This window comes from Cryptotermes secundus, unplaced genomic scaffold, assembly GCF_002891405.2.
Source record: "Cryptotermes secundus unplaced genomic scaffold, Csec_1.0 scaffold931, whole genome shotgun sequence".
Taxonomy (NCBI): Eukaryota; Metazoa; Arthropoda; class Insecta; order Blattodea; family Kalotermitidae; genus Cryptotermes; species Cryptotermes secundus.
Genome location: NW_019732382.1, coordinates 691,884 through 716,848, shown reverse-complemented (window position 1 = coordinate 716,848; position 24,965 = coordinate 691,884). Strand labels below are relative to the sequence as shown.

At 38.0% G+C, this 24,965-nt stretch overlaps 1 protein-coding gene across 1 annotated transcript; it reads left to right on the top strand.

The window, feature by feature from the left end:
• The first annotated feature begins 246 nt into the window (after nucleotides 1-246).
• Nucleotides 247-23,017, top strand: LOC111867655 (kielin/chordin-like protein). The gene is made up of 8 exons (XM_023857680.2): nucleotides 247-386; nucleotides 10,812-10,916; nucleotides 11,838-11,967; nucleotides 14,556-14,671; nucleotides 15,249-15,386; nucleotides 20,930-21,061; nucleotides 21,267-21,320; nucleotides 22,100-23,017. The coding sequence occupies exons 1-8, from the start codon at nucleotides 329-331 to the stop codon at nucleotides 22,240-22,242; spliced, it is 876 nt and encodes a 291-aa protein (XP_023713448.1). The 5' UTR covers nucleotides 247-328; the 3' UTR covers nucleotides 22,243-23,017.
• The last annotated feature ends 1,948 nt before the right edge of the window (nucleotides 23,018-24,965 follow it).

Sequence of the window (24,965 nt, the reverse complement as noted above, 5' to 3'; positions counted from 1 at the left end):
GAAGTGAACGGAGTTCATGGAGGTAGGCCTAGGCCCACTGGGGCTGTAGTGCCAAGGAAAAAAAATTGATTCCTTATTATCAATAGTCTCTTGAAATATCATAATTGAGTAATGATAATACAAAGTAAAAGAAAACTTTGTGAGACACCACGCATATATTCGCATATATTGTAACCGCCCAGTATAACGACGTCACAGCTGACCTCATTGCACGTCGCGCACTGATGCGCTGGTGTGGGACATCGAGTCGCACTCCACAGATAAAGACGCGGTCCGTTTCAAGAAACATCAGAGTGCTATCTGCATCCGACCCAGTTTGACCGTGATCATGCTGCAACTACACAGCCTGCTCATATTGACACTCGTCGGCACGGTTTTCGCCGTCGGTAAGTACCGATTATGTCAAGCGTTCAACGTACGTTTTCTTGCTGTCTATAGTTTTGTCCAATATATTTTTCAGTCTGGGATAATATACCCATCCAAGTTCGGATTTAAGGGGAGCGACTAGGTCGGTCGCCACGGGACTTCCTCAAAACAAATAGAATCCACAAATTTGACTGAGACATTTGCTTCTCTAAAATCATGAAAAGTTAATTAATATTTTTTGTTTATTATAAGAAGTATGAACAAAAAATAGTTATAGTCTAAATTTGATATTACTGATAGGGTCCTACAAGTTTTGATTGCCTCTCACCCCGCAACTGTAAATTCGGTGCTACACCTTATAAATGGAAATCGCCCATAGGAACGGGACGAGCGCAAGGAGTTCAGACAAAAGCACAGCTTCCTCCGATACATCTGGGATGGTTTGAAATAATATTTTCTGGCCTGTATAAATTATCGAATGACACGAAACAAACAAGTCTTTTTGAGTACATTTTGAAATGTCTGCAAACAATATATTTCTGACTATATTCTGTTTTGTTTAAACTCAAATATATCTTTAATGGCCGTCTAGCTATGAAATATTTTGTTGTCTGGAGCACAAAACATGAAAACAATGTTGAAGGAAGTGCGTTATTACCGCGTGGAAGAAATCAGTTAGATCAATAACATTACCATTAATTTAAACAAAAAAATATTTTAAATACGATTTAGAATTTGATGGTCAGTATCCCAAAAGCTGCTTATCATATGACAGCTGTAAAATACTCCATTTGTGTTGTAGGGTTCTATGTTCTGTCTTGAAAATATTTGGATTTCCTCAGTGCTGAATGACACGAGCATTACGAGTATTATGTGGGCAGCATGTAATCTGGTGCGAAGCAGCCTTTCTCGAGCTCACGCCCTCACGCCTTGTTTTTAAGATTTCGGATGTTGAGATGAAAATTTAGATTCTGAGATCGATTCAGTAATACTGGGATTGGGTTTATGGGGTCCTGCATCCCCCATTTCTAATTTAATTGGTTGTGAATCATTATATTGAGCTGAACTGCATAATACCTTCAGTCATTTCATAGTCTTGTTAACTTGGAAGATTATGAGCGAGGAGAATCCAATAAAGTTTCAAGAAACTATTCCAGGATTGGTAAAAATCAGAGATGAGGTACTTCATATAAGGAGGCACTAGAGATTTCACATATATGTCGTCTTCTTTCATAAGCTGTAACTAAATTCGTTTATAACATTGACTTCGAGAACTTCGAGGAAAAGGAGATTTCGAATATTTAAATTTCTCCATTTAATACTCGCCTTGGTAAGTCTCCAAAATGAATACAATTGTAGGCCCTATAAACATCACAGGATCTCTGGAGTTTCCCCATTTTCCAGAGGTCCTGAAATTGTCAGTACGACATTATTTTTCCATGGGACATATGGCAGCAATATTTTTAGATGACAGATAATTAAACTACTTTGGGTTCAGTGAACTGCTCGGTCAGGTGTGAAGTGCCAACCGAGGACCGTGGTTGTGACAATGTGCTGCCTGCTCGGAACTATCAGGAGAGGTCATGTAGATGCACATTGCTGGAGTGATGTTTGGTGAAAGAAACTTAAATATTCAGGGAAAACCATGCCCTTATGCCACATGATAATAAGTTAGTTTTATGACCGTCCTTGCATTCAAATCTCTATTCATATTTTGGCTTAACTTATTAAACGACTGGCTCTATAAGAAGTGTGCTCAGGTATTTTAAATCTTACCATATTGTTTTTCTTCATAGGAGGAAGCTCTTAACAGTACTCCAAGTCGAGCACTTGAGAGGTAATATTAAATGAAAGAAATAAATGTTGTGCAGTTTGCGAATTACGGACGCAAAAATCACTGTAATAATATTGTAAATGATCATGAGTAATGAATACATAAATAATTTACACCCATGGTACAGGGCAATTCTTGAATAGGCGATCCTCATTCAAATATCGTGAAATGTTTCTTTACGAAACCCAAATTTTCACCAAAATCATCAAAAAAGACCCACCATTGGATCCTACCCTAAATCATTTCAACCTAGATCACATATTAAAATAAATTTCATCTTCAACTTATTTCCTTGATGTAGCTATAACGCTCCAGACCTGTTTTCTAGAGGTTCTCGCTTCGAATATCGGACGAGACACCGCCTATCCTGTCTAAGGATTTTATGGGTTCCCTCAGCCCCTCCAGGAAACTTTCAGGATAGTATACAATTAGGCCACGCCAGCTTTTTTCAAAATCATTTTCTGTTTGTTATCCATCCACCATTCAACTCTGTACAATCCAAATACTGACAGCGTCACAAAATAAACCGAAAAAAAAAACATTCCCATCTGCGCTCAACTGAAATAGGCCTTTAAGTTTTCAAATAAACATTGGTGTATATCCATTTGTCGGTGTCTCTATTTTTAATTTTTTCTTTCACTAATTCATGTCGTTATACTAAAAACCGAATTAAGTCAAATGACATATCGAGGAGCTTATTAAAATCTGAAAAGCAGCGGAGTATGTCGCTGGAGCAAAAGTGTGTTTATTAACATTTCACTGGGTACAGCAAAGCGTAAGAGACCCATGACACTGCATGTGGCTGTCAATGCTTGCCAGTAACACTCTGTGGCCATCACAGCCAACGATCTCATATAGTTATAAGGAAATTGTGCCATGGCTACACCAACCTTGGATACAAACAGCGTGTAGGAGGATTTGCATGTACGAGAACCCACATCTACAAAAATAAACATTGATTTAGATAGTGAATGATGTCCATTCATTTTCATCAAGGACAGACATTGCTAAACAAATACTGTTACAAATAAACGTGTTATCAAATTAATGTTAGGGCGTATTTATTGGGTGGTTTTCACAAACAGCACCCATTGATTTAATTACTTTGTCCGTGTGACCTTCCGCACGCATGCAACACTGCCGATCTTTCAGGGTTGAGAGATTTTCGATTTAAAATTACAGAATATGCCTACGCCATTTTTGAAAGAGTGTTAGCTACGTAATTAGTTTATTCTCTGTGGATACATCCAGAAGAGTTAAGAATATTATAGCAATAATAGAGGCCGCAATTAGAAACGATGACAGACCACTTGAATCAAATTACCAGCCTCACACGGTCTAACTTAATTACGAGCACATCGCCTCGCTATTCCAAACGGCTGCTTTCCAAGTGATTTCCTCACTAAAATTTCCATGTATTTATCATTTTCCCATCCAAGCGTACTTGAACAAAGCCTATGAAGAAGACGATTGCAGTGCCATAACTATGCGTTTTAAGTATCAGGACCGACTAATAGAGTCGCGCCATACGTCAACCGGTTAGTCGCTGGCTTCCGACGGCGGCGGCCCGGGTTTGATCCCGGGTCTGGTTAAGTGGTATTTGTGGTGGACAAAGTGGCACTGGGGCAGGTTTTCTCCCAGTACTTCGGTTTCCCCTGCAAATCTTCATTCCACCAATTGCTCCACAATCACCCTCACCTATCATCTGGGGCTGGTACAATAGGCCAGAAGTGGCCGCAGTACAAGGGACTTAGTCCCACCCCATAGCAGTAAAAAAATATCAGGGTCGACTAAATATGGGATAATTAAGCGTCCCGATATACCTTAGAGGATTAATGGGTTAAGGGGCTACGTAAGCGGGATGCTTGCCAGCCCGACGCACTTCAGAAATGGCAGTGTGTGAAACTGGGGCTCTTCTTGTCGTTTCCTTCCGCTTCACAAGGTCATTACAAGTTTTCGTCAGCATACTCGTCCTACTCAGAGAAGTTTCGTCACACAGTCTGTAACTGCACAGGTGAGAGTCGGAAGGACTCAGAGATTCTCAGATCTTATATTTTTTTTTCATCAGTAATCTGTCATACGGCAGGTCCACAGTCTCTTCCAAAACAGTTCCTCCACTTAATGAGATCTAGAGCTTTCTCCTTCAAATAAAAATATCCTCTCCTGTCCCCAAGGTCATCCAGCATCTTCTTACGTCTTTTTCCTCGTCTTCTGGTCGCATACATAGTATCTCTGTTTTTGGAAAGAGACTATCCAGGAAAATTGATAATGTGGTATACAGACGCTAAAATTAATTAAACTTCGCTTAGTGGGGGGTGGAGTCCAACTGGGTCCACTCGGCACGGCGGCCACTGATTGGCCTGTTGTAGCCTGCTCCGGGTGATTATGAGATGGAGAATTTGGTGGAATGAAGATTGGCAGGGGAAACCGAAGTACTCAAAGGAAACCTGCCCCACCGCCACTGTGTCCTCCACAAATCCCACTTGATCAGACCCGAGGTCAAACCCGGGCCGCCGCTGGGAAGCCAGCGACTAACCGCCTGAGCTATGGCCTTATACAGACGCTAACTGGGGTAACGAATTTCTCAAAACGCGCCTTCTGCCCTTGCGCAAGCACCTATTTAAATATTTTTATAATTTATTCTGTCATCCTCACCCATACAGCGCGCGGTAACGTAGTTGGTTGAGGGGATAGGCTACAAGCCGTAAGGTCGCGGGTTCAAGTCCCGATGAGGTCATTGGGTTTCTTTTAATTGACCTAATCCTTCCAGCCACACTAGGCCCTGGGGTTTACTCAGCCTCTAACAGAAATGATTACCAGGAATTAATTAAATAATTTTCCTGGGGAGTAAAGCGCGGCCAGCGCATAAGGCTGACATCCTTACCGCCATCTTTGAGCCGATTGTCTAGATAGTGTGGGACCCTCAACGTCTCACAACCCTATGGGCCTTCACGGCCTGGTATAGGGATAGCTTTATCCTCACCCATACAACTTGGACTCCCAGTGAATATTGGTCTTCTGAGGAGAAGTAGGCTCCTTTGACGAAAAACTTCCGACTTGCACGTTTCGAATCTAAGTCAGATTGCCAATTAACCCTGACTGGGATCTTTCACGGCTTTCTTATGTCCTTCAGCTGAATGCCGGGGTTGTTAAATGTAATAGGCCACTACCTTTCCTTCACAATACTTCCCGAGTCGTGGTAAGTTTGTAAATTATCTCATCTGATATTAAAAATGTCTGCCGTTATACATAATTAACATATTACGAACCAATAAATAAATAAATATATAAATTCTGCCACTATATCCCAACCGACTTTGGAGCGCACTCTGTATCATTCCTTATGAATATGAGGGGCTCTTTCCCACAGGATGAAACTATTTTCTTATTTGTTGTTAATTTATCAACGTCAGTAATTAAGACTATATATCTATCTATGGCTTTACAGCCCTTTGTTGGATCATGGCCGCTTTTTCAGTTTCTTAATCTACACACAGTCTGTAGGGCTCCTTGAATGGGGCGTCAGCTCGTCTCAGGGCCGCTACCTACACACGGAACAACACAAACACAGAATAAACGCACACAGACATTATGCTTAGAGTGGGATTCGAACCCACGATCCCGGTGTTCGAGCGGGCGAAAAAGGTTCATGCCTTAAACGGCGCGGACACTGTGATCGGCAGTAATTAAGACTATAGAGTCGAATATTAGAGGAATAATGAATTGGGAAGGATGTGGAAGGGAGCGATTGTGGTCTAATTTGAAGTACTATCTTCTCATTTTCCTGAAGGAATTGAGGAGAACCACAACAAAAATTATCCCTCCAGAATGGCCGGTGTCCCGGCCGAGATTCGAACCAGGCACTTCTCAAATACAAGTCATCTCCACTGGTGCCGAAATTAAGAATAGTCATATAGTCTACCTCCAGTCTAACAATAGACAATGTGGTGTTTATAGCAGGGAACATGTAATTGACCTTTTTCTAACATCAGCAATGATCTCTGTGTTATTGAGCGAAAACCTGAAAACTTTTGCACTATATTTCGACGACTGTCAACAGTAGACGTATTTAGCTCTAAATGAAGTGAGAGGGTGTTTATGTATAGTGACCTGGGGAGGGCTGCGGAGGAAGTGTTAAGGACATTCCTGATGTTAGGATTATTAATCTCCTAATCAGGATAATAGACGCCCTTGCTGAGACCCGAACAAGAGTATGTCAGATGGCCCACAGCTTCAGCTAGTATAAGAAATTTGTATAACAGAATACCCTTGTTCTATTTTTCCCCTGTACTCCTGAATAAGAAGTGAACACTGCTTCAGTGATCTGGGTCCCTCCAACAAGCTATCACTGTAACGTGTTTGGAAATATTCCTGCCAACGCAAGACAATTGGCCATGGGTTTCCTAACACATAAATTATCTTACTTAATATTTGTCAGTACAACAGAAAGTGCGTAACAGGTGACCGAAGCAGATGCTACAGGGTTCTGACGATGGTGTATAACACACAGAGACTTTCGGACTTTGTCCATCGTCCAGATTCTAAATAACTACGAAAAAACACACAGCGTTTCGGAAACTGGATCTGTTTCCGAAACGCTGTGTGTTTTCTTAGTTATTTAGAATCCGGACGATGGACAAGGTGACCGAAGCTTCTAAGTTAATAACAAAGACAAGTGAGTATGCTTTCAAGTTCAGAATTCATTCATGTTTATTAGTTATATATTTCACTCTTCATAATGCAACTTACATAAATGACTAAAGGCTGCATGGCTATTGCCACAATCATATTTTATTCATTCACTGTATGTTTACGTTATGAATACAATATTTTGAGGCCACATATGGTCATCTTCAGTTATATTTTATAAGTTTCTTCGCTGTATTTTCCTCTTATCAAGCAAAATTCTATTAAAAGTAAATTTTAAGTTACGTTTTTTAAGAATTTGAGGTTCTTATAGCGGTGATTAAGAATAGTTCTCTCTTCTGGGATATAACGCCATGTATTCCGTTGAAAGTCAAGAAATGTTTCTAGGGAACATGTCGCCTCCGTTTTCAGGTCAGTTCACTTTCATCGGGGTGCACGGCATTATGTCATAGAAGATAGAACTCTTATATATTTCAAGTTTAAAATTATGATGAAAATTAAAGTACATAACTAGTCCAAGCATTCCTTTGGAGGACGAATGCTATAACACACTCGTCGTGTGTGGATATTTGTAATTCACATGTCGTCGTCTCTTGTTCATTGCATGTTCATGACGGCGAGTGAAAGGTGCCTTTTGAGGTTGAGTTATTATTGCGCCGTATGCATCTTTTAAGGTACTGTGTGGCCGTTTGTCCTTGTTTGTTGGATATGATGTTTGTGGATGGTGAGTGAAACCTGCATATCATTCATTCGTTCATTCAATCAATCAATTAGTCAATCAATCATTCATGGAAACTCAATATTAATCATTACCAATTTTTCGGATAGACTAATAATAGCCCGGCATCTGGATGTATGTCTACTGTGTACTCAAACTTAGACTCATAAATATGTGAGTCTGACTTTTACCTCGTGCAGCAGAAATGTGTTCCATATTTCTGAACTGAAGCAGAAATTTGTGACACAGACTTTGCAATTAAAAAAAAAACTTCGTGACCTGTAGTCCGCAAGCGAACTATACTCACCAAGCGACCGCCGCTTGTCGGCGAAGTTAGTGCCAACTTTAGTGGATAGAGGGTGTCACGTGGTCAGCGCAACGAATCCCCACGGCAGTTAATCTCGGGTTTCTAGACCGGAGCCGCTATTTCCTTGAAATAGCTCCTTAATTATCGTCACGAGGCTGAGTGGCCCCCGTTCCAGACCCACTACTTCTCCGAAAATCTGGTAGCGCCGGGAATCTAACCTGGCACCTCTGGGTCTGTAGGCAGGAACTTTGACCAAAGAGGCGGTCCGGACTTTGCGATTAACAATGTTTAATTACGCGTTAGAATGTTTTACGACGTCGTGTCATCTGTAGACGGCGCACAAAGCCGAATGATAGTAAAATGCGGTAAATTTTGCATCCAGAGGAATAGGGCTATTATATTCTTTCTTAGTCTGTCATTAGGGAATCCTATAGGAAAACTGACGATACTCAGCTAACAGTCGCACAGCTGAGAAGAATTTTTCGCTTGGTTTTGCACCCTCCCCCCTAGAGGCCTCTATTCATTCGAAGAGGTTAGGTGGTCCCCTTTCATAATATGATTTGTACATCATTTTACCTACTTAATCCTATGTCCATTTTGCATTATTTATAAATGCATTTCTGCATATGAATGTAGTTCCGTCACAAAGCGCTCTATCTCTCCGTATTGTTTATGGAAATTACGGTCCAGTTATTGAAAGATGAAATAAGATTATATTCACTCTTTGTCTATACAAACAATCTCCGTGGTTTTAGTCGGCAAACGAACTATGCCGACTAAGCGACAGCCGCATGACGGCGAAGTTAGTACACACGTAATTTCATTAAAATATCTGGGCAATGCCTAGAATTAACATTATTCAATTGTACTTTGATAAGAAGCCCTTATTCTGGCAAGAACATTCTAAGCTTTAAATAGCTTCTCTCACTTAATTGCGTATTAACAACGTTGCAGAAAATTTTCTACTAGAAAATCTCTAAGTGTGCGATGTGTGATGTATATACTGTGTGTATTCATTCTGACATTATTTTATTAAAATATAATCCTTATTTCTGCTTTTGAGAATAAACTTGGTTGAGTTAATGTGTCAAAGCACAATAAAGCTAGGTGAAGAACCCTACTGTATGCGAGCGCAAGAAGTGCATAACAGATATAATACAGAAACATTAATACGAGTAACAGACGAGATGTATTTACATTTTTAACAAACATATCGTATGTAGTACAATGTACAACATATTGTCCCTGACCTATGCCGGCCTCAAGTTTAGTTATATTGTCCTATTTACTTGTTTCTGGTTCATTTAATGACGCTGTCATTTGGTCAAACTATAGGCCTAGAAGTGTTAAATAGTAGAGTGACTATTGAATAATGAATTAGAAAAGTTATGGAAGGAGATAGTCATTGCCTTGTTTTGGGTACTATTACACGATTTGCCTGGACAGACTGAGGAAAATAAGAATAAAAAAAAAACTCGGGCTGGCGTGTTTCTGGGCCAATTTGTGGGTCTGTGACCTGCCGTATAAGAAGCAAGAGTGGTACTACAGATGATTTATTCGGCTGCGACGTTTTATTGTTTTCTAGAAGTATGTCTTTTGCCATACCGCATTACGTTACATTAGGAATTTTTATGATGCTTTTAAAAATAGTATTCCTGTGACAGAGTGTATCTAAATTAATTTTTACCAAAATAATGCGAAGTTTGCTGCTGAATACTAGCTGCTTGTGCTACTGCACAAGTTTCGTAATTGGTCCTTTCAAACATACACGTAGTACTGTTTTCCTGGCAAGTCTATTTCAAAAATAGAATTCCACGTAATATGTGGTATATGCGTCAGTCGTAACTTTTTATTTTCAATAATTTATGTTTATTGAAATGTTACTACGCTACATGTTTCGGTTATTTGAACATCATAAGGCGTTTTATAAACAATAAAATGTGCCACTGTTCGTTACTGAACTGCGTAGGCAGTTAAAATATTTATCAATAATTAGTAAAATTTTCTGAAGAAAATATTGTTTGTTAGTTTGGTTAAAGTTGTTTTGCTTAATATATGTGGGGGTTATAATGAGTAGAATTGGGTAGGGGGGAATGGAAAGTATGTGATAAATTTAAAAATTTTCTTTTTATTTGTTATAATGTTGGTGTTATTTCAGGCGCGTGCTATGATGCGTTATAGTTTGGATCGGATCGGCTCGGCTCGGCACGGTACGGAGAAACACCGCTTTCCTCATGTTGCATAACAGCGTTCCATATCCCGTTGCCCAGCAACGGTTTGACATGTCACAATACCCACATCATTATAAAAAATTTTAACCTTACTGCAAACTTTCCATTCCCTCCCCCCATACAGAATTCTGCCCATAAAACCCCCATACATATTAAACAAAACAACTTTAACTAAACTAATAAACAATATTTACTTTAAAAAAATTAATAATTATTGATAAATATTGTAATAAATTTGAACGTTGTAACCTGTATATATTTGTATTTACATAGTTAAGACCAGTAGCAACGAGTCCATTGCATAAGCAGTTCAGTAATGAACAATGATACATTTTATTGTTTATAAAATGCCTGGGTCAAACGACCAAAACATGTATTTACTAACATTTCAGTAAACATAAATTATTGAAAATAAAAAGTTGTACTTTTTATTTGAGGTGAAGCAAGACTCCTGTGAGTAAAGAACATAATTTGTAAATATTATTTAGAGGAAATCCTTCCTGTGAAGGGTTAATATGCAGAATGTTTTGTAGATTCTAAAGAGTTCTGACAATGGTGTATAACCCTTGGGATTACTGGGTTGTTGTATTCTGTCCACTGTCCGGTATTCTAAAGAACACAGCATTTCAGAAAATGAATATGTTACTGTACTAAGCTGAGGGGGTGCGACATCTACTCATTTATTCATATATTCTGAATTTCTTCCAGATGAATGCAATTCCCAACACTGTGCAGTCCCAAAACACTACAGAGAGATAGGATGCACACCTGTATTTGTAGAAGGCTCTTGCTGTCCCAGCAGATTTGACTGTAGTAAGTAAACATTAAGAATCTACCTGCTTGATGCACAGGCCTTCATTTGTATCCAAAGCTAGTAAATTTTTTAAACTTATTGGAAGTCAGTATTGTTCATTTTTTTTATGCAGATCATAGAAAGTCATATTAATAAGTCTTTTAGTATATAAGGAAATTCTGGACCACAACTGTACAGTTCTGAACTGAATTTCATCTCAGTTTCTGAAGACTGAAATTTGAAAGTATTCAAAATACTGGATATTTTAAATGAACTGCATATTTCCTTAGTAAACCCCTAAAGAATTTCTTTCATTTAAATCGAATCAGATTAAAGGAATATAATGATTATGCCAGCATCTATCAGAAATGAGAATCCATAGATATTTCTAACACATTCAAACCAATACAGCCATTTCTTTGACATGACCATGCCACCTTAATATAACACAAGCTGTCATTCTTTTTATGAGTTTATGTGGTTCCAACAACAAATGGTATAATATAACCCTAAAATTATGCAGTTCATAATGCCACTTGCCTTCACTAGACCTTCGTTTTCTGGCAGTACAAAATGGTGTGTCCTACCACATATTTTCTTTCCATAAAAGAAATAAAATGAATATATTGTTACTAAGAATTTAAGACACTGAAACAGTCAAGATGGTGGCTTTCATATGTAGAATTCAGTATTATCTTTATTACAAGTTTAAGGGTGTATTTTTCTTCAAAGCTTGAAATATATGTTTCTCTCATTCTTGTCACATCTGAGTTCCCACAACTTTTCTTCTAGAAAACAAATTATTAACATTGTAGTAAATTGATACCATTTCATTAATATATACCAAAATGTGGCACAGTAAAAGCTATCTGCATATTTATGATATTTTTATTTTATTCATTAATCCAAATAAAAGTCTTACAAGTGGAAAACTGTTTCAGGTTCAATATATGGCAGAGATTCTCAAAAGTGTTATTATAAAGGAGTAGCATATGAAGTAAACAGTGAGGTGAGCCCAGATGCAACAAATCCTTGCACAGTGGGTTGCCGATGCAATAGTTTAGGCAGCCGGTGAGTGAAAGCAGAAATCTCAGCTTAAGATGGAACAAATATTTGAACCATAAATTTATTTAGTAATGGGTAAATGGGGAAGAGCACATAATTAGAGGTTTTGTATCCATTATTTAAAATTGTTAGAATGACTAAAAGAAGAATGGATGGAAATAAAATATATATAAAAGTTTGGCTGAAAACTTCATACAAAGAGACCATTAGTAGATCTATGTATGTAAGGTGGAGAATACCATTAAAGTACTATTACAGAAATATAAAGATTTGAAGTGGTAAGCCTTTTGTAGACATAGTGAAGAATATCTGAATACCATAAACAGTGATAAGTCTGTGACCTGCTGCATAGAGATATCAATTGCTCAACTACGTTGCTCTGTGGAGTTGCACAGTTATGCGCAAAACTTACTGTGTAAGTAAATGTGTCTGAGAACTTCTTTTCTGTACAAGAATTGAAATATGCTAATAACACCTGAATTAGAAATGCATGATTCTGTATTTTAGCATCCCGTTGCAATTGTCCAACTTAACATCCATTATTTATCATCAATCAATATTGCAACACTCTTCCATTCACCACTCAATTTTAGTTTAAGATTATACACCTTGACACTACATGTTTGCACCCCAAACAGCCATCTTCATATGTCTTGATATGTTACAAATATTTTTATTAAACTGTCTTAAAACTACTAATAAAGACAACACCACACGCTGTGAAGAAAACACGCAAACCAGGGGCATATGGCAGTCATAACTGAAAAGTAGGCTATGAATGTGAGGGGCAAGCTGTTGAGACAAATCACCCTGGACAGACATACATTTATGAAAATGGACAACACCCCGTGTGAGGTGAAATAATATGCACCAAAATAACGTGGGTATAATAGAAACTTTAAAGGATTTTATCTGGTTTTACCTTAAAAAGAGGACTAAAGCATATGATTTTAACATGAACTAAGACAGTGTAGCAGTTTTAATGCATTTTAACACAATTTAATAAAATAATTGTAACATATAAAAACACCTGAAGATGACTGTTTGGGGCCGAAACATGTAGTGTCAAGGTGTACAATGTTAAACTAAAAACTGAGTGGTGAATGAAAGAGTGTTGCAATATTGACGGACAATAAATAATGGATGTTAAGTAGAAATGCATGTTATCCAAAATTAATCTGAAGCCACATCCAAAATGTTTCAGAAGTTTGATACAGAGGTAAAATGTTGGACAGACAGATGGTTTTAAAGTGTACTGCCTGTGTTTCCCAATTTTAACATTTAATGATGAATTTTTAAATATCCCATATAAAAATATCTGTATGCAGCAAATATGAACAAGTGTAAACAAATGTAATGGGTAAACACCCATTGTAATAGTTGTTTCCAAACTGTATTGATGTCCCTCTGATGATGGTCTCTATGGACCAAAACATGTAAGGGCATGAACAATTGAAATAAGAAAAACATAACCAGTCGCACTGGAAAATTTTTTTTTTTATCTTTTATAATATTGTTAGTGTGACAGACCAGAATGAAACAAATCAAATGAACAAGTGGATTTTAAGTTTCTCTCAGCAAAGCAAGCACATATTATGTGACAGAAATATCTATAGCTTTTTGGTTAGTTCGTTGAATGGATGCTAGTTATTAATTTTGTTTCCTTGGCTGGACCTTATGAAAACACTCTGACAACTATATAAAATGGTATTGTATGCAAATTATCTACACACTATGGATTCACTTTTAAAATAAAACAAATACTGAAGAAATAACCAGATTGTAAAATAATGAGGTACATACTAAGCATACAATGAGCGCCCTCTGTAGTCTAGAGGTAACGTTCCCACCTCATGACTCGTGGTACGCGGGTTCAAACCCGGCGGAGGTCGTGGAACTTTTAAGGGCGGAAAAATTCAGGGAACAAGTCCTCTGGGAGAGACTTTAAGCTGTGGGTCCCGTGTCGTAGCTTTACGGCATGTAAAAGAACCTCATATCTCCAAAGGAGGTCACTGAGCCAAATTCAAGGACATTTTCCGCCCAACAGTAGTCTCTAACGCCTCTGATAGATGGGGGAAGCATTATAGATACCGCCAAGCCAGAAGAGACCGAACTTGCTGGCTCGGTCGGGACTGATGGTACGCACCAATATCGGTAGGGTATAGAGACTGGTAGAATATCATAGAGGGAAGCACAATGGACCAATACTGGTCTAAGTGCATGGGGAAACCCACCCTCTCCAATAACTAACTAAGCATACAATGAAGAACTGTTTTGTCATGGAACAAAAGAATAAATTTGCAAAAATTATTCCCAAGACCTGATACTCTTAACTAGTAAATGAAATATTTTGATATCAATATACCTGATCTGACCACACAAATAATTTATCTGTAGTATTAGTTGAACATTGTCGGGTATACTTAGTGATACTTTTTAAACATGGGCATTATAATAAATTAATTTGTACTGACACCACATTATATATCAGAGATTCAATTATTTCTATGGGGAAATTTAATATGCATATGTACTACATATAAAAGCTGAATTCTTGGAGCCCTTAAATTAATATATTGACTTTTTTGTTACAGATCACAACTGACATGTGTGAATGTTGAATGCCCTGAGCTGTTCCAAGAACCTCTGTCTGATTCTAATTGTTTCCACCAGCATACACTGGATGAATGCTGTTCCACGAACACTTACTGTAATGCATTCATGCATAAATTATCTGACTGGTGTATAAAAACAAACACGAATATTATATCTGTAGATTTCAAATGGGTATTCTCAGAATAGAAGAAAAACATTATTTTTCAGCACCATGATATCTGTACTTTCTTATCATCTGTTTGCCAAGCAAGATTTCCTTTATTCACTTTACCTGAAGAAATTTAATTTTTTTTTTAATGCTGGTGGTGTGGGACTAAGTCCCTTGTACTGTGGCCACTTCTGGACTATTGTACCAGCCCCAGATGATAGGTGAGGGTGACTGTGGAGCAATTGGTGGAATGAAGATTGGTAGGGGAAACCAAAGTATTCAGAGAAAATCTGACCCAGTGCCACTTTGTCAACCACAAATCCCACTTTACCAGATCCGGGATCGAACTCGGGCCGCCATGGTGGGAAGCCAGTGACTAACCACTTGAGCTATGGCGCGGCCCGACTGAAGAAATTTAACATAATGATAAATTTTCAGATAAGAAATTAGACTACAACTAAAGCTTTCCATTATAATGTACACCTTATTAACTGTGAATTCAAGAGAATTTCTATAATTTCAGGTCCAAACAACACAGAAACACAGCAAATGTCACCACTCTATGAATGTCAGTATGGTGGTAGAACATACAGAGAAGGTCAAGTAATCTATCCAGAAGACGCACCATGCAAGAAGTGTATCTGTCAGAATGGATTTAATGGTAAATACAAGTTCCATTGAAACACATAAAGCCTATTTTCTTACTGCAAACTACCAGTCCTGCATGTATTGTGTTCTGTTGTGCTCAATTAATATACAGATAGCTACATGAATGAAGCAGTCAAGTCAATTCCTTTATTGACTGCAACTGTAAATACTATATTACATATTATCGTTATGATCATCATCTTTCTGTGAAGGTCAGATTTTGTCTACTTTATTTGTAAAAAAACTTTCGAGTCTCACATCACAAATTTGTTAACCTGTAAACAGTCTCTCCTATTTAACTTCTATGTATGTTTATGATCTATCTCCATACCAAATTTAAGCTGCCTGGCTCTAATAGTTCATTAATTATAGCAATCACACTGATGGGTAAATACAAATTTTATGTAGTTCCACCACATAAGTTTCTGCATCCATCATGTTATTATTGCTAACTGCAGGGAATTAAAAAGTATGAGGTACAGATGGCCTCTAATGGCAGAACATTCTCATACAAAATTTCATGAAAACTGGTCAACTGGTTAAGAAGTTGAAAGAGAGGGCACACAGACAACAAGATGATGTCATAAGCCTAATTTCTTTCCTTCAGAAAGGCAAATAGGCCAGTAATAGACACGCATAATCCAATTATTTCTAGCAATAGAATGTTCTGACAAATATCTCTTCGGCATGACCTACAGTGATATCACTGGCCAATTTTTGGTCTAACAGGTTAAAAGTAATTAATTACTGGTACTGTGGCACAGTACAAACATGCAATATGCTTTGATATATGAGGCTGTTCTTTCTTTCAGAAATCAATCAGAAAAGAAATACACTTTGAAGGGTATTAGCTTTCTTTGACGTGGATCTAAAAACATTTCTTTCAATTCATTTTCAAGAAGTCCTTGGAGTTAAAATATTAATTTCTGACACTATCCTGTCAATAATTTCTTTGACACTACTCACAGTCCTTATATAGTGTGGCTGCTTATTTAGAGCACAGTTTTAAAGCCTTCCTGTTTCTTAACAGTGTATGCTAGGAACAGAAAACAAACTGGAAATGAATGAATGATAAAAGGTAGTAGATTACTGCAGCTTGTTTGAGTGAGGTATAGCACTCTGATGGGAGAATTACGGTTGCACTGTGCCAGACATATCATCAGTGAATTTGTGACTTGGACTGATCCATATCCAAGTGATTCATTTGTGGAATCAATTGCAACACCGTTTATTCTCTGGGGCATGCTGAAAAATAATGTTACCAGAAACTGAAGATGTAGTTCTACATCATAGGGTAGAAACTGTCTGTAACTAAACAAACATTTTATAGAATAGTGAATTGGATGCAGAGGTTGGTAAGCTCAGTTACTTCACTCTTTGGACCTTACTTCATTTAGACCTCTACCTTCAAGGCTATGTAAAACAAATCATGCACATGGTCAAAATCAGTAACTTGTATCACCTGACACAAATAATCAGAGACACAGCAGGGTATTTTACTTATTTATGGTTTGTTTGATACGAGGTTCTCAAGCTGCTTACTATGGACAGTATTATTTACTGGGATGTAAATCCATCTTCAGGGTTGAAGAGCAAAGCAAGAAACTAGAAAGAAGTTATCTGATGACACTTTTGGTAGTGCAGGTTATATAGCATTGAACAATAAGATAATTAACCTTTAACATTTGAAGTGAACCGATCGGTACAGTGATGAGTATGGTCATCATGGCCGGAGTACACTGATTTGTGTATTTGGGCATTCAAACTCTGCTAGCAGAAGCGCACGCACCCCCCTGCTAGTAGAAACAATCGCCCAATATCATATACACTCAAGTGCCAAAAGTCATGGGATAGCAGTATGTAAATTTATTTTTAAGTGGCGCCACCGCCCCCTGATGGCGTGGGAATGCCCAGAGCAGTATCAGTTGTGAGAGGTTCTCTCGTGAGTCAGGTTGAACACCGGCCAGTCTGATCATGGCAAGCCGACGTGAATTATCGGAGTTTGAATGGGGGTGCCAGGCGGATGGGACATTCCATTTCCAAAATTGTGCAGTCATTCAATATTCTTCAATCCATGGTGTCACGTGTGTACCGGGAATACCCTGTGGAAGGCATTTCCACCCACCATGGACAGCACAGTGGCTGACCACGGGTGCTTAATGATCGTGGCCAGCGGTGTCTAGCTAGAATTGTCCGTGGTAACAGACAAGCGACACTGGCTGAAATCACATCCACATTCAATGCAGGAGGTACCAGACGCATATCCAGCAGGTCAGTGCAGCGTTCTTTGGCTTTCATGGGATCATCCATGACCAGGTTCCACAGGAAATGGGAAAGAACACCCTCTCATCGCAGACACTCCCAGGGTCTCTCCAGACAATGTAGCACTTATATTCCTGCTTTCCAGCATGGCACAGATCCATCTGCATATTGTGGGCTCAATGCCATGCCTTTCAGCAGCCTGTTTTATTGTATCAAAGGAGGTTCTGGCAGAGGCTCCCTCTACGTCAAGGAATGCTCCAAGGGCAATATCCTTGTGTACAATAGCATTTCATACATTGCATAATGTTACTACATTATGCAATACAGTTTCAGCAGATTCACCTATTTGGTAAGCATAGTGGTTTCGGTACAGAGGATGTATTTTCAATGCACCATCCCTAATATGTCTACCACTTTCTCCATCGTTTTCAAAAAGAAAGATGACAGGCTGATAGGATGATAAGCTTTAGCCTCAGTATAATCAAGTTTCCCGGGCTTCGGAATAAATGTCACTTTAACTTGCCTCCAGGCCACAGGGATAAACCCACGCGCCATGCAGGCTCTAAATATGCGGCATAGGTGTGGGACTAAATGTTCCGCCACTTTTTGCACAAGTCCTGGTACAATACCATCTGTTCCCGCGGACTTAAATGGATTAATGGTACCTAACGCCCATCTGATTTTTGATTGATTGATTGATTACCTGACCAGCCAGGTTCCAGTCTCACCTGTTTGTTATGTATCCACGTAAGTCCAGGTTCTGCTGGCCCCGCTCATCACCTGAATCATCAATCAACTTTGAATCTGGGAAGTGAACTCTGAACAGTTCCTTCAGTGTCCCTTCTCCAGCTTGGGTATACTTACCGTCAGGCAGCTTGATAGTGCTGACCTTATTGGTTGCCTGTTTTGCCATGACCCTCACGAGTCTGGCACTTTCTGGTACATCATTGATCTCCTGGCAGTAGCTCCTCCATGAGGATCACTTGGCTTTCCTTATCTCTTTATTGTAACAGGTGAAGGTTTCCTTGTGCCTGTAGGTGACCCACTGCCCTGTCCTTTTCGCTATAGTAAATAGTTTCTGTTTAACTCTTAGCCCACTCAGCTCTTTATTCCGCCAAGGTGCATTCCTTGGTGAGTGAGTGGTCTTGGCTGGGCAATTATGATAATAGGACAAGATGATGGCCCATTGCAACTGGTCAACTGATCGATCTATGTCCCTTATCGTCATTCATTTATCATAAAAACTGTATTAGATACAGCATTTTTTAATACAATGTAAGCATCCTAACAGGAACTAACATTTAAACTCAGAGCAGCAGGAATTTAAATGAATGCCGGCTAGCTCAAGCTACCACCATGTTGAAAGTCTGGTGTTTAAAGGTTAATGATGAGTTGGAGTGGAAGAAAGCAATCAGTCTCTTTCAAGCTACTATCTTGGAACTCACCTAGAGGGAGTGAGAAAGCCTTGAGGAACCTGGATCGGAATGTTCGGTGTTCTGGTCAAGATTCAAACTGGACACCTCCCGAATATGTCAGAAATGTTACTGCCTGAGCCAGCTTGCTTGGTCTGAGACTATAACACCAGATGCCCTCATTTTGGCATGGCACGAAAGGAGATACTAATTACTTTGCACATATACAGAGTGATTCATATAGAACCGGCCTGACGAAATGAGCTGTAATATAAAATATACCATACAGATATTAAAGTAATTTACACATATCTTATCTTGGATTGTGTGCCGTGATCAGAGCAGGTGTTGAAAGTGTCCGCCGTTTTCAAGTAGGCACTAGAAACACTCGCTGTTCAACAGTGTACTCCATGACTGTCGCTTGCGCACTGCAGACACGTTTCTGGATTGTCCTTGACCTTGCAGCATAAGGGCTGCCACTTGCCGGATAATGCGCACACCATTCGACTCAGCACGTCCCAGATTATTATGTCGTAATTGTGAGCGGTTATATGCATCGCCTGCGGAATTATTAGCAAATTCATCGGGCCGGTTCTATACGATTCACCCTGTATAATCAGTAAGGCTAATATTAAAGTCCACTAGGTACATAAGTAAACAGTCACTTTTCTTTAAAGGATTCTGATGATGGTGTATGCTGTATAGAACTATAAGGTTTATTTTGGACTCTATCCATCGTCTGGTATATATAAGACAAAAAACCACAATGTTTCGGAGACTGGATCTGTCTCCGTCCTCAGGTGGATGGGGCAAGAGAGACCTACTCAGTTGGGCCCGTTAGAAAGAGCTAGTCTCAATCACTGGACTCCAGTGATCCACCTGAGAACAGAGACAGATCCAGTCTCCAAAACGATGTGGTTTTCTGTCTTATATATACCAGACGATGGACAGAGTCCTAAATAAACCTTATAGTTCTATACAGTCACTTTTCTGTCTTTTATTTCAAGTTTGTTTCATGTTCCTAGCACACAGTGTGATGAAACAGCAAACTATGTCATGCCTATACAGTTACTCTGCACTGTGGAGCCGTGCCATAGCTCAAGTGGTTAGCTGCTGGCTTCCCATCATGGCAGCCCGGGTTCGATCCTGGATCTGTTCAAATGGGATCTGTGGTGGACAAAATGGCACTGGGGCAGGTTTTCTCTGAGTACTTCGGCTTCCCCTGCCAATCGTCATTCCACCAATTGCTCCACAATCACCCTCACCTATCATCTGGGGCTGGTACAATAGGCAAGAAGTGGCTGCAGTACAAGGGACTTAGTCCCACCCCACTATCAATAAAAAAAAATACCCTGCACTTTTAGAAATTGGTAAACAGAGTTATAAAGTAACCTTGATACCAATGACCAGCAGAATGGTAAGTTATATTATGGACATTGCATTATCACTGAAAGATTAAAATATTTTTATTTCATAAATTAAAAGAAATAGCAATTCACAAGATCATATATTTAACCCTTTGTCTATTTCATTCATAATAATGGAGCCAAGTGCTGTAACCTCAATTTTCTTTGAGGTATTTAAACCTTAAATTGGATTTTACTGTTAGAAGGAACATACGACCCTTTTAATTACTGTGTTCTACTATGTCAGTAGCAGTCAAGGTGTGGAAGAATGAAACTTTATATATACAAGGTGAAGCTTTCATGACAACAGTATACTACGAAGTCTTCTCATGTGATCAGCCATATCAACACGGAACCAGTGTCTGACATTTCAGACTGTCTCCATGAGTTGATGCGATGAGTGCTGTGTTCACACATTCCACAATATCATGGCTGATCACCTGAGAAGAATTCACTGAAACTTTATATGTTATCAGGAACTTTGTCTGGACCATGGTGTGAAGAAATATCTTGTGGCATTGAACTGCATTACAGCAGACAAATCAGTGATGGATGTGTTCCAGTCTATTATGGTACTACAGGCTGCTGCCCCATTGACTGGCGGTGTCGTAAGTAGAACACTCTTCTTTATGACTATTCATGCAATATTATTTTTACCTAAAGAACACTGCCAAGGTGATATTATTATCAACAACAGATTAAACTCTCTTTATGTCATATATCTTTATCATGTATACTACTTCTAGTATAAAATGTGTAATACATTTATAAGTAAAGGGACTCATCTGCTATGATCGTATTTTATTTTAACAGCAGATGTCAATGACTCAGTAGTCACAAGTGTGAATGCAACGTCAAAAACTGCAGGTAAGCTCAGCCTCCAGTACTTGTTACTTACAAAACCTGAACCCCTTAATTGACATTAATGAACTATGGGCTCTATAGTTTTGCAATCCAATCACCATAACAACCAGTACAGAAACAATTCAAAATTATCATCCCCAATGTCTGTTTATATTTGGCTAAGTAGCAATTTAAACCCAACAGAATGAAATCATTTAAAAAGCAATCTCTCTCTTTACAATAAAATTGTAACAGTACTACTGGAGATTATGAATGTGCAGACACTGACTGCCCACGTAGGACTAATTCTGCTGGTAGTTAGATCTGTCAATGACAGTCCCTCTGTTGTCAGCTGTCCTCATCTTTATGAAAAATGCATCTTTACAGGAGTTTTTTAAAATATGACTGGATTTGGAGTATGTGAAGCAAAGTCCTTAGTTTAATCATAAAAAAACCATTCATATAATCTTGTAAACGTATGTTTCACCATATATTTCAACTTACAAACAGTTAATCATACATGAGAATTCGTGTGTTTCGTGAATCACTAATAGTTTCTAATGTGCTACAACATACAGTTTGTTATGTTGTTATTTGTGACACACAGTATATATAAACAGGAATCCACCTGATGATGATTTATTTTGTAAGTCAGAACATATAGTGGTGAAACACATATTTTAAAGGTCATATTAATGGTTTTTATGATCAAAATACTATAATTGAATAAACAACATGACACTCATTATAAAGTTTGAAAATCAACTGCTGTGTTCTTCTCAGTGATTTATTCTATATTTCAGAGCACAAATGCCAGTTTGGACAGTTGGAACTCAGAGTTGGTGACAAGTTATCCAGTACTTCCAACATATGTGTGGAGTGCAGCTGCGAAGTGCCACCATTAGTGTCATGCACACAGAAAACCCATACAGAATGCAGGGAGTGATCAACACAGTTTGCTGTAACATTTATGTCAATCACAACTTAGTTGACATATAAATTCACATCTATATTAATCCATCATCTCACTCCAAATAACTATTTTTATTATTAAAATATTATTCTGGAAAAAGTTTGATGTTTCAGAATTTATACCTTATGGACTATTGCAGTAGCCAGTAATAATAGAAGCATGTTTGATTCTTACAGTCAGTAATAATAGATAGCATAAAAGTAAATATAAGATCTGTTTGTAATATACAATCTCCATGTAAAGAGAAGATACTGACCATTACAAAGATTATGTTACTTTGAACTGCAATATAACAGTCTTAATAAAGAAACACAGTTGCTGTTTTTATTCCTCTTCATGTAATATTCATATCACATGGGTTGACTTGCATAAAGATTTTACACTGGAGACTTACCCTCCCACATTTATAAATATGAGCATCTCTTCCCCACCACATCTCATCCTTTCAGCTGATCCACATAATAATGTGGGCATTATTGTATGTTTTCACCCTACATTTACAATTCCAGTATTGTTTTAGAAATGCTATTTTTCACCCATCCAATATGTGTTCATACCATTGTGTACCTATTGATCTGAAAAATGTCTTCTACAACGTTTTGCTATGTTTCTTCTTTTCCTTACTACCAATGAATTTACAAGACAGTATGCAGTAATTGCTCCATAACTAAGTGCATGGAGCTGAGCCCTTCTTGAGAAACCATCAGTTGTGCAGCTACTCAAGAACTTCCCAACATTTTGTGGAACCCAAAGGTTCATTACCATGTTCACAAGAGTCCTCCACTGATCTCTATACTGAACCAGATCAATCCAGTCCATACCACCCCACCCTATCTAAGATCAATTTTAATATTATCCGTCTACCTATGCCTTGATCTTCCTAGTGGTCTCTTTCCTTCTGGCTTTCCACCAATAACCTATATGCATTCCTTGCCTCCCCTGTTCATGCTACATGCCCTGCCTATCTCATCCTCCTTGACTTGATCATTCTAATTATATTTGGCAAAGTGTAAAAGTTATGAAATTCCTTATTATGGAATTTTCTCCAATACACCACTTAATTTCATTCCAAAAACAAAATTTCTCCAGTACCTCCAAAAGTTAATAAAATATTTATGGACAAGTACATACAATAAGCCTTTCCAAAAAATTCAAACAAACAATTATAAAAAGAAACTGCATTAACATGTATCACACATTCACACATTAGTATGTACTTATGAAAACAGCAAGACCAGGGTTGGGCACACTACAGTCCAATTTTGCTAAGCGAACACCCATCAGAGAAACAAAATATCAAGCATTGTATCAATATTGTAAAATATTTGATGTAGCCTATCATGTAATATTCTGGGCCATAAATGAGTTTAGCATCAACCTTATGGCTTGTCTGGTGAAAAACTAAAGAAGAGCACACATAATAAAATGGCTGCAACATTTCCCCTTGAAGGTCTAAATACTGTAACATGACAAAAACTGTAAATCTCTTCCCAAAAGGAGTACTATTTAACATATTTTGATAAATAATGACAAAATTTACATTACATGAAACCCGAGTTAGATATTCAGTAGAAAGACACATGACATTCTTATCAATTATACCAGTCCTGAGAGAAGAATGAAAAATGGCATCAACATCTATTTACATTCTTTTATGTAATACAAATTTAACCATGATAAGTCTGTTTTATTCCTTTCTTTTTCTCTTCTTGGAAATTTTATCTTGCACTAAATTTGAATTTATTTCTATTAATTTCATGTTTTGTTAACAATATGGAGCCTACACATGGGGAATGCTGTGCTTATATTCGTTACTTTCATACCATTTGTTAAGTATTACTGTCTTACTTTTAATTATACTGCTTTATGTGGTTTGGTCTTGTTAGCTGATGTTTCTTCCACCCTAGGTGCAATGAACTTTATTTCAACACAACCAATAAAAAACACACTAATATAAGCTCAGAATGAATTCCATTATTTGTGTGAACTGTTAATATTGCAGCTTTGTTGTTGTCATCAAAGATGAAAAGACCTGAACAAAAAACAATTAACACAGAAGTGAAAGTTTAATTCTTACAGAACAAAATACAGGCACTGCTGTAATCACAAGAAATCGTGATTTAGTTTCAGAACATATTTTTTATGTATGGTTAATTACATAAGATCATACAAGAAGTGCTTCCCATATTAAGTGGATATATTAGTAATTTTAGGAAAAAAAAAAACATTACAGCTGATGAAGTACCTTATACAAAACATATGTATTAGATCTGTACATTATCTTGTACTCACGTCCAGTAAGTGGCTGCGGTCTACCATGCATAGTGTTTTACCTTCCCCCCACCCCAAAAAAATATCACGGTGTTGTGCTTACTCAAATGGGCAACTTTTTCTCCTCCCTTACCTTATCTACAAAAGTATACATGGAACCCTGCATGAGAATTTTTCAGAACGTCATATTTGATTTATGTTATCCTGAAAAAAGTTCTAAGGCCATACAAACTGTTGAACTGCAGGAAATGGAATATCAGAAAACTGTTACACATCCCAGGATAAAGAGATTACAAGTCTGTTGGCTTTCATACATGCTGAATATTGTATTACATCAAACTGATAGCTCACTATTCATGTATTATGAAACTTAAAATAACTTCCTAACATGAACATCAAGGGGACAACCATGGGGCAAATACAAA

Excerpts from the sequence above, each read along its gene's own strand:
- LOC111867655 (XM_023857680.2), top strand. The coding sequence starts at position 329 with ATGCTGCAACTACACAGCCTGCTCATATTGACACTCGTCGGCACGGTT. Across the intron at positions 10,917-11,837 it reads TCCCAGCAGATTTGACTGTA|GTTCAATATATGGCAGAGAT; the intron begins GTAAGTAAACAT and ends AAACTGTTTCAG. Across the intron at positions 11,968-14,555 it reads TGCAATAGTTTAGGCAGCCG|ATCACAACTGACATGTGTGA; the intron begins GTGAGTGAAAGC and ends TTTTTGTTACAG.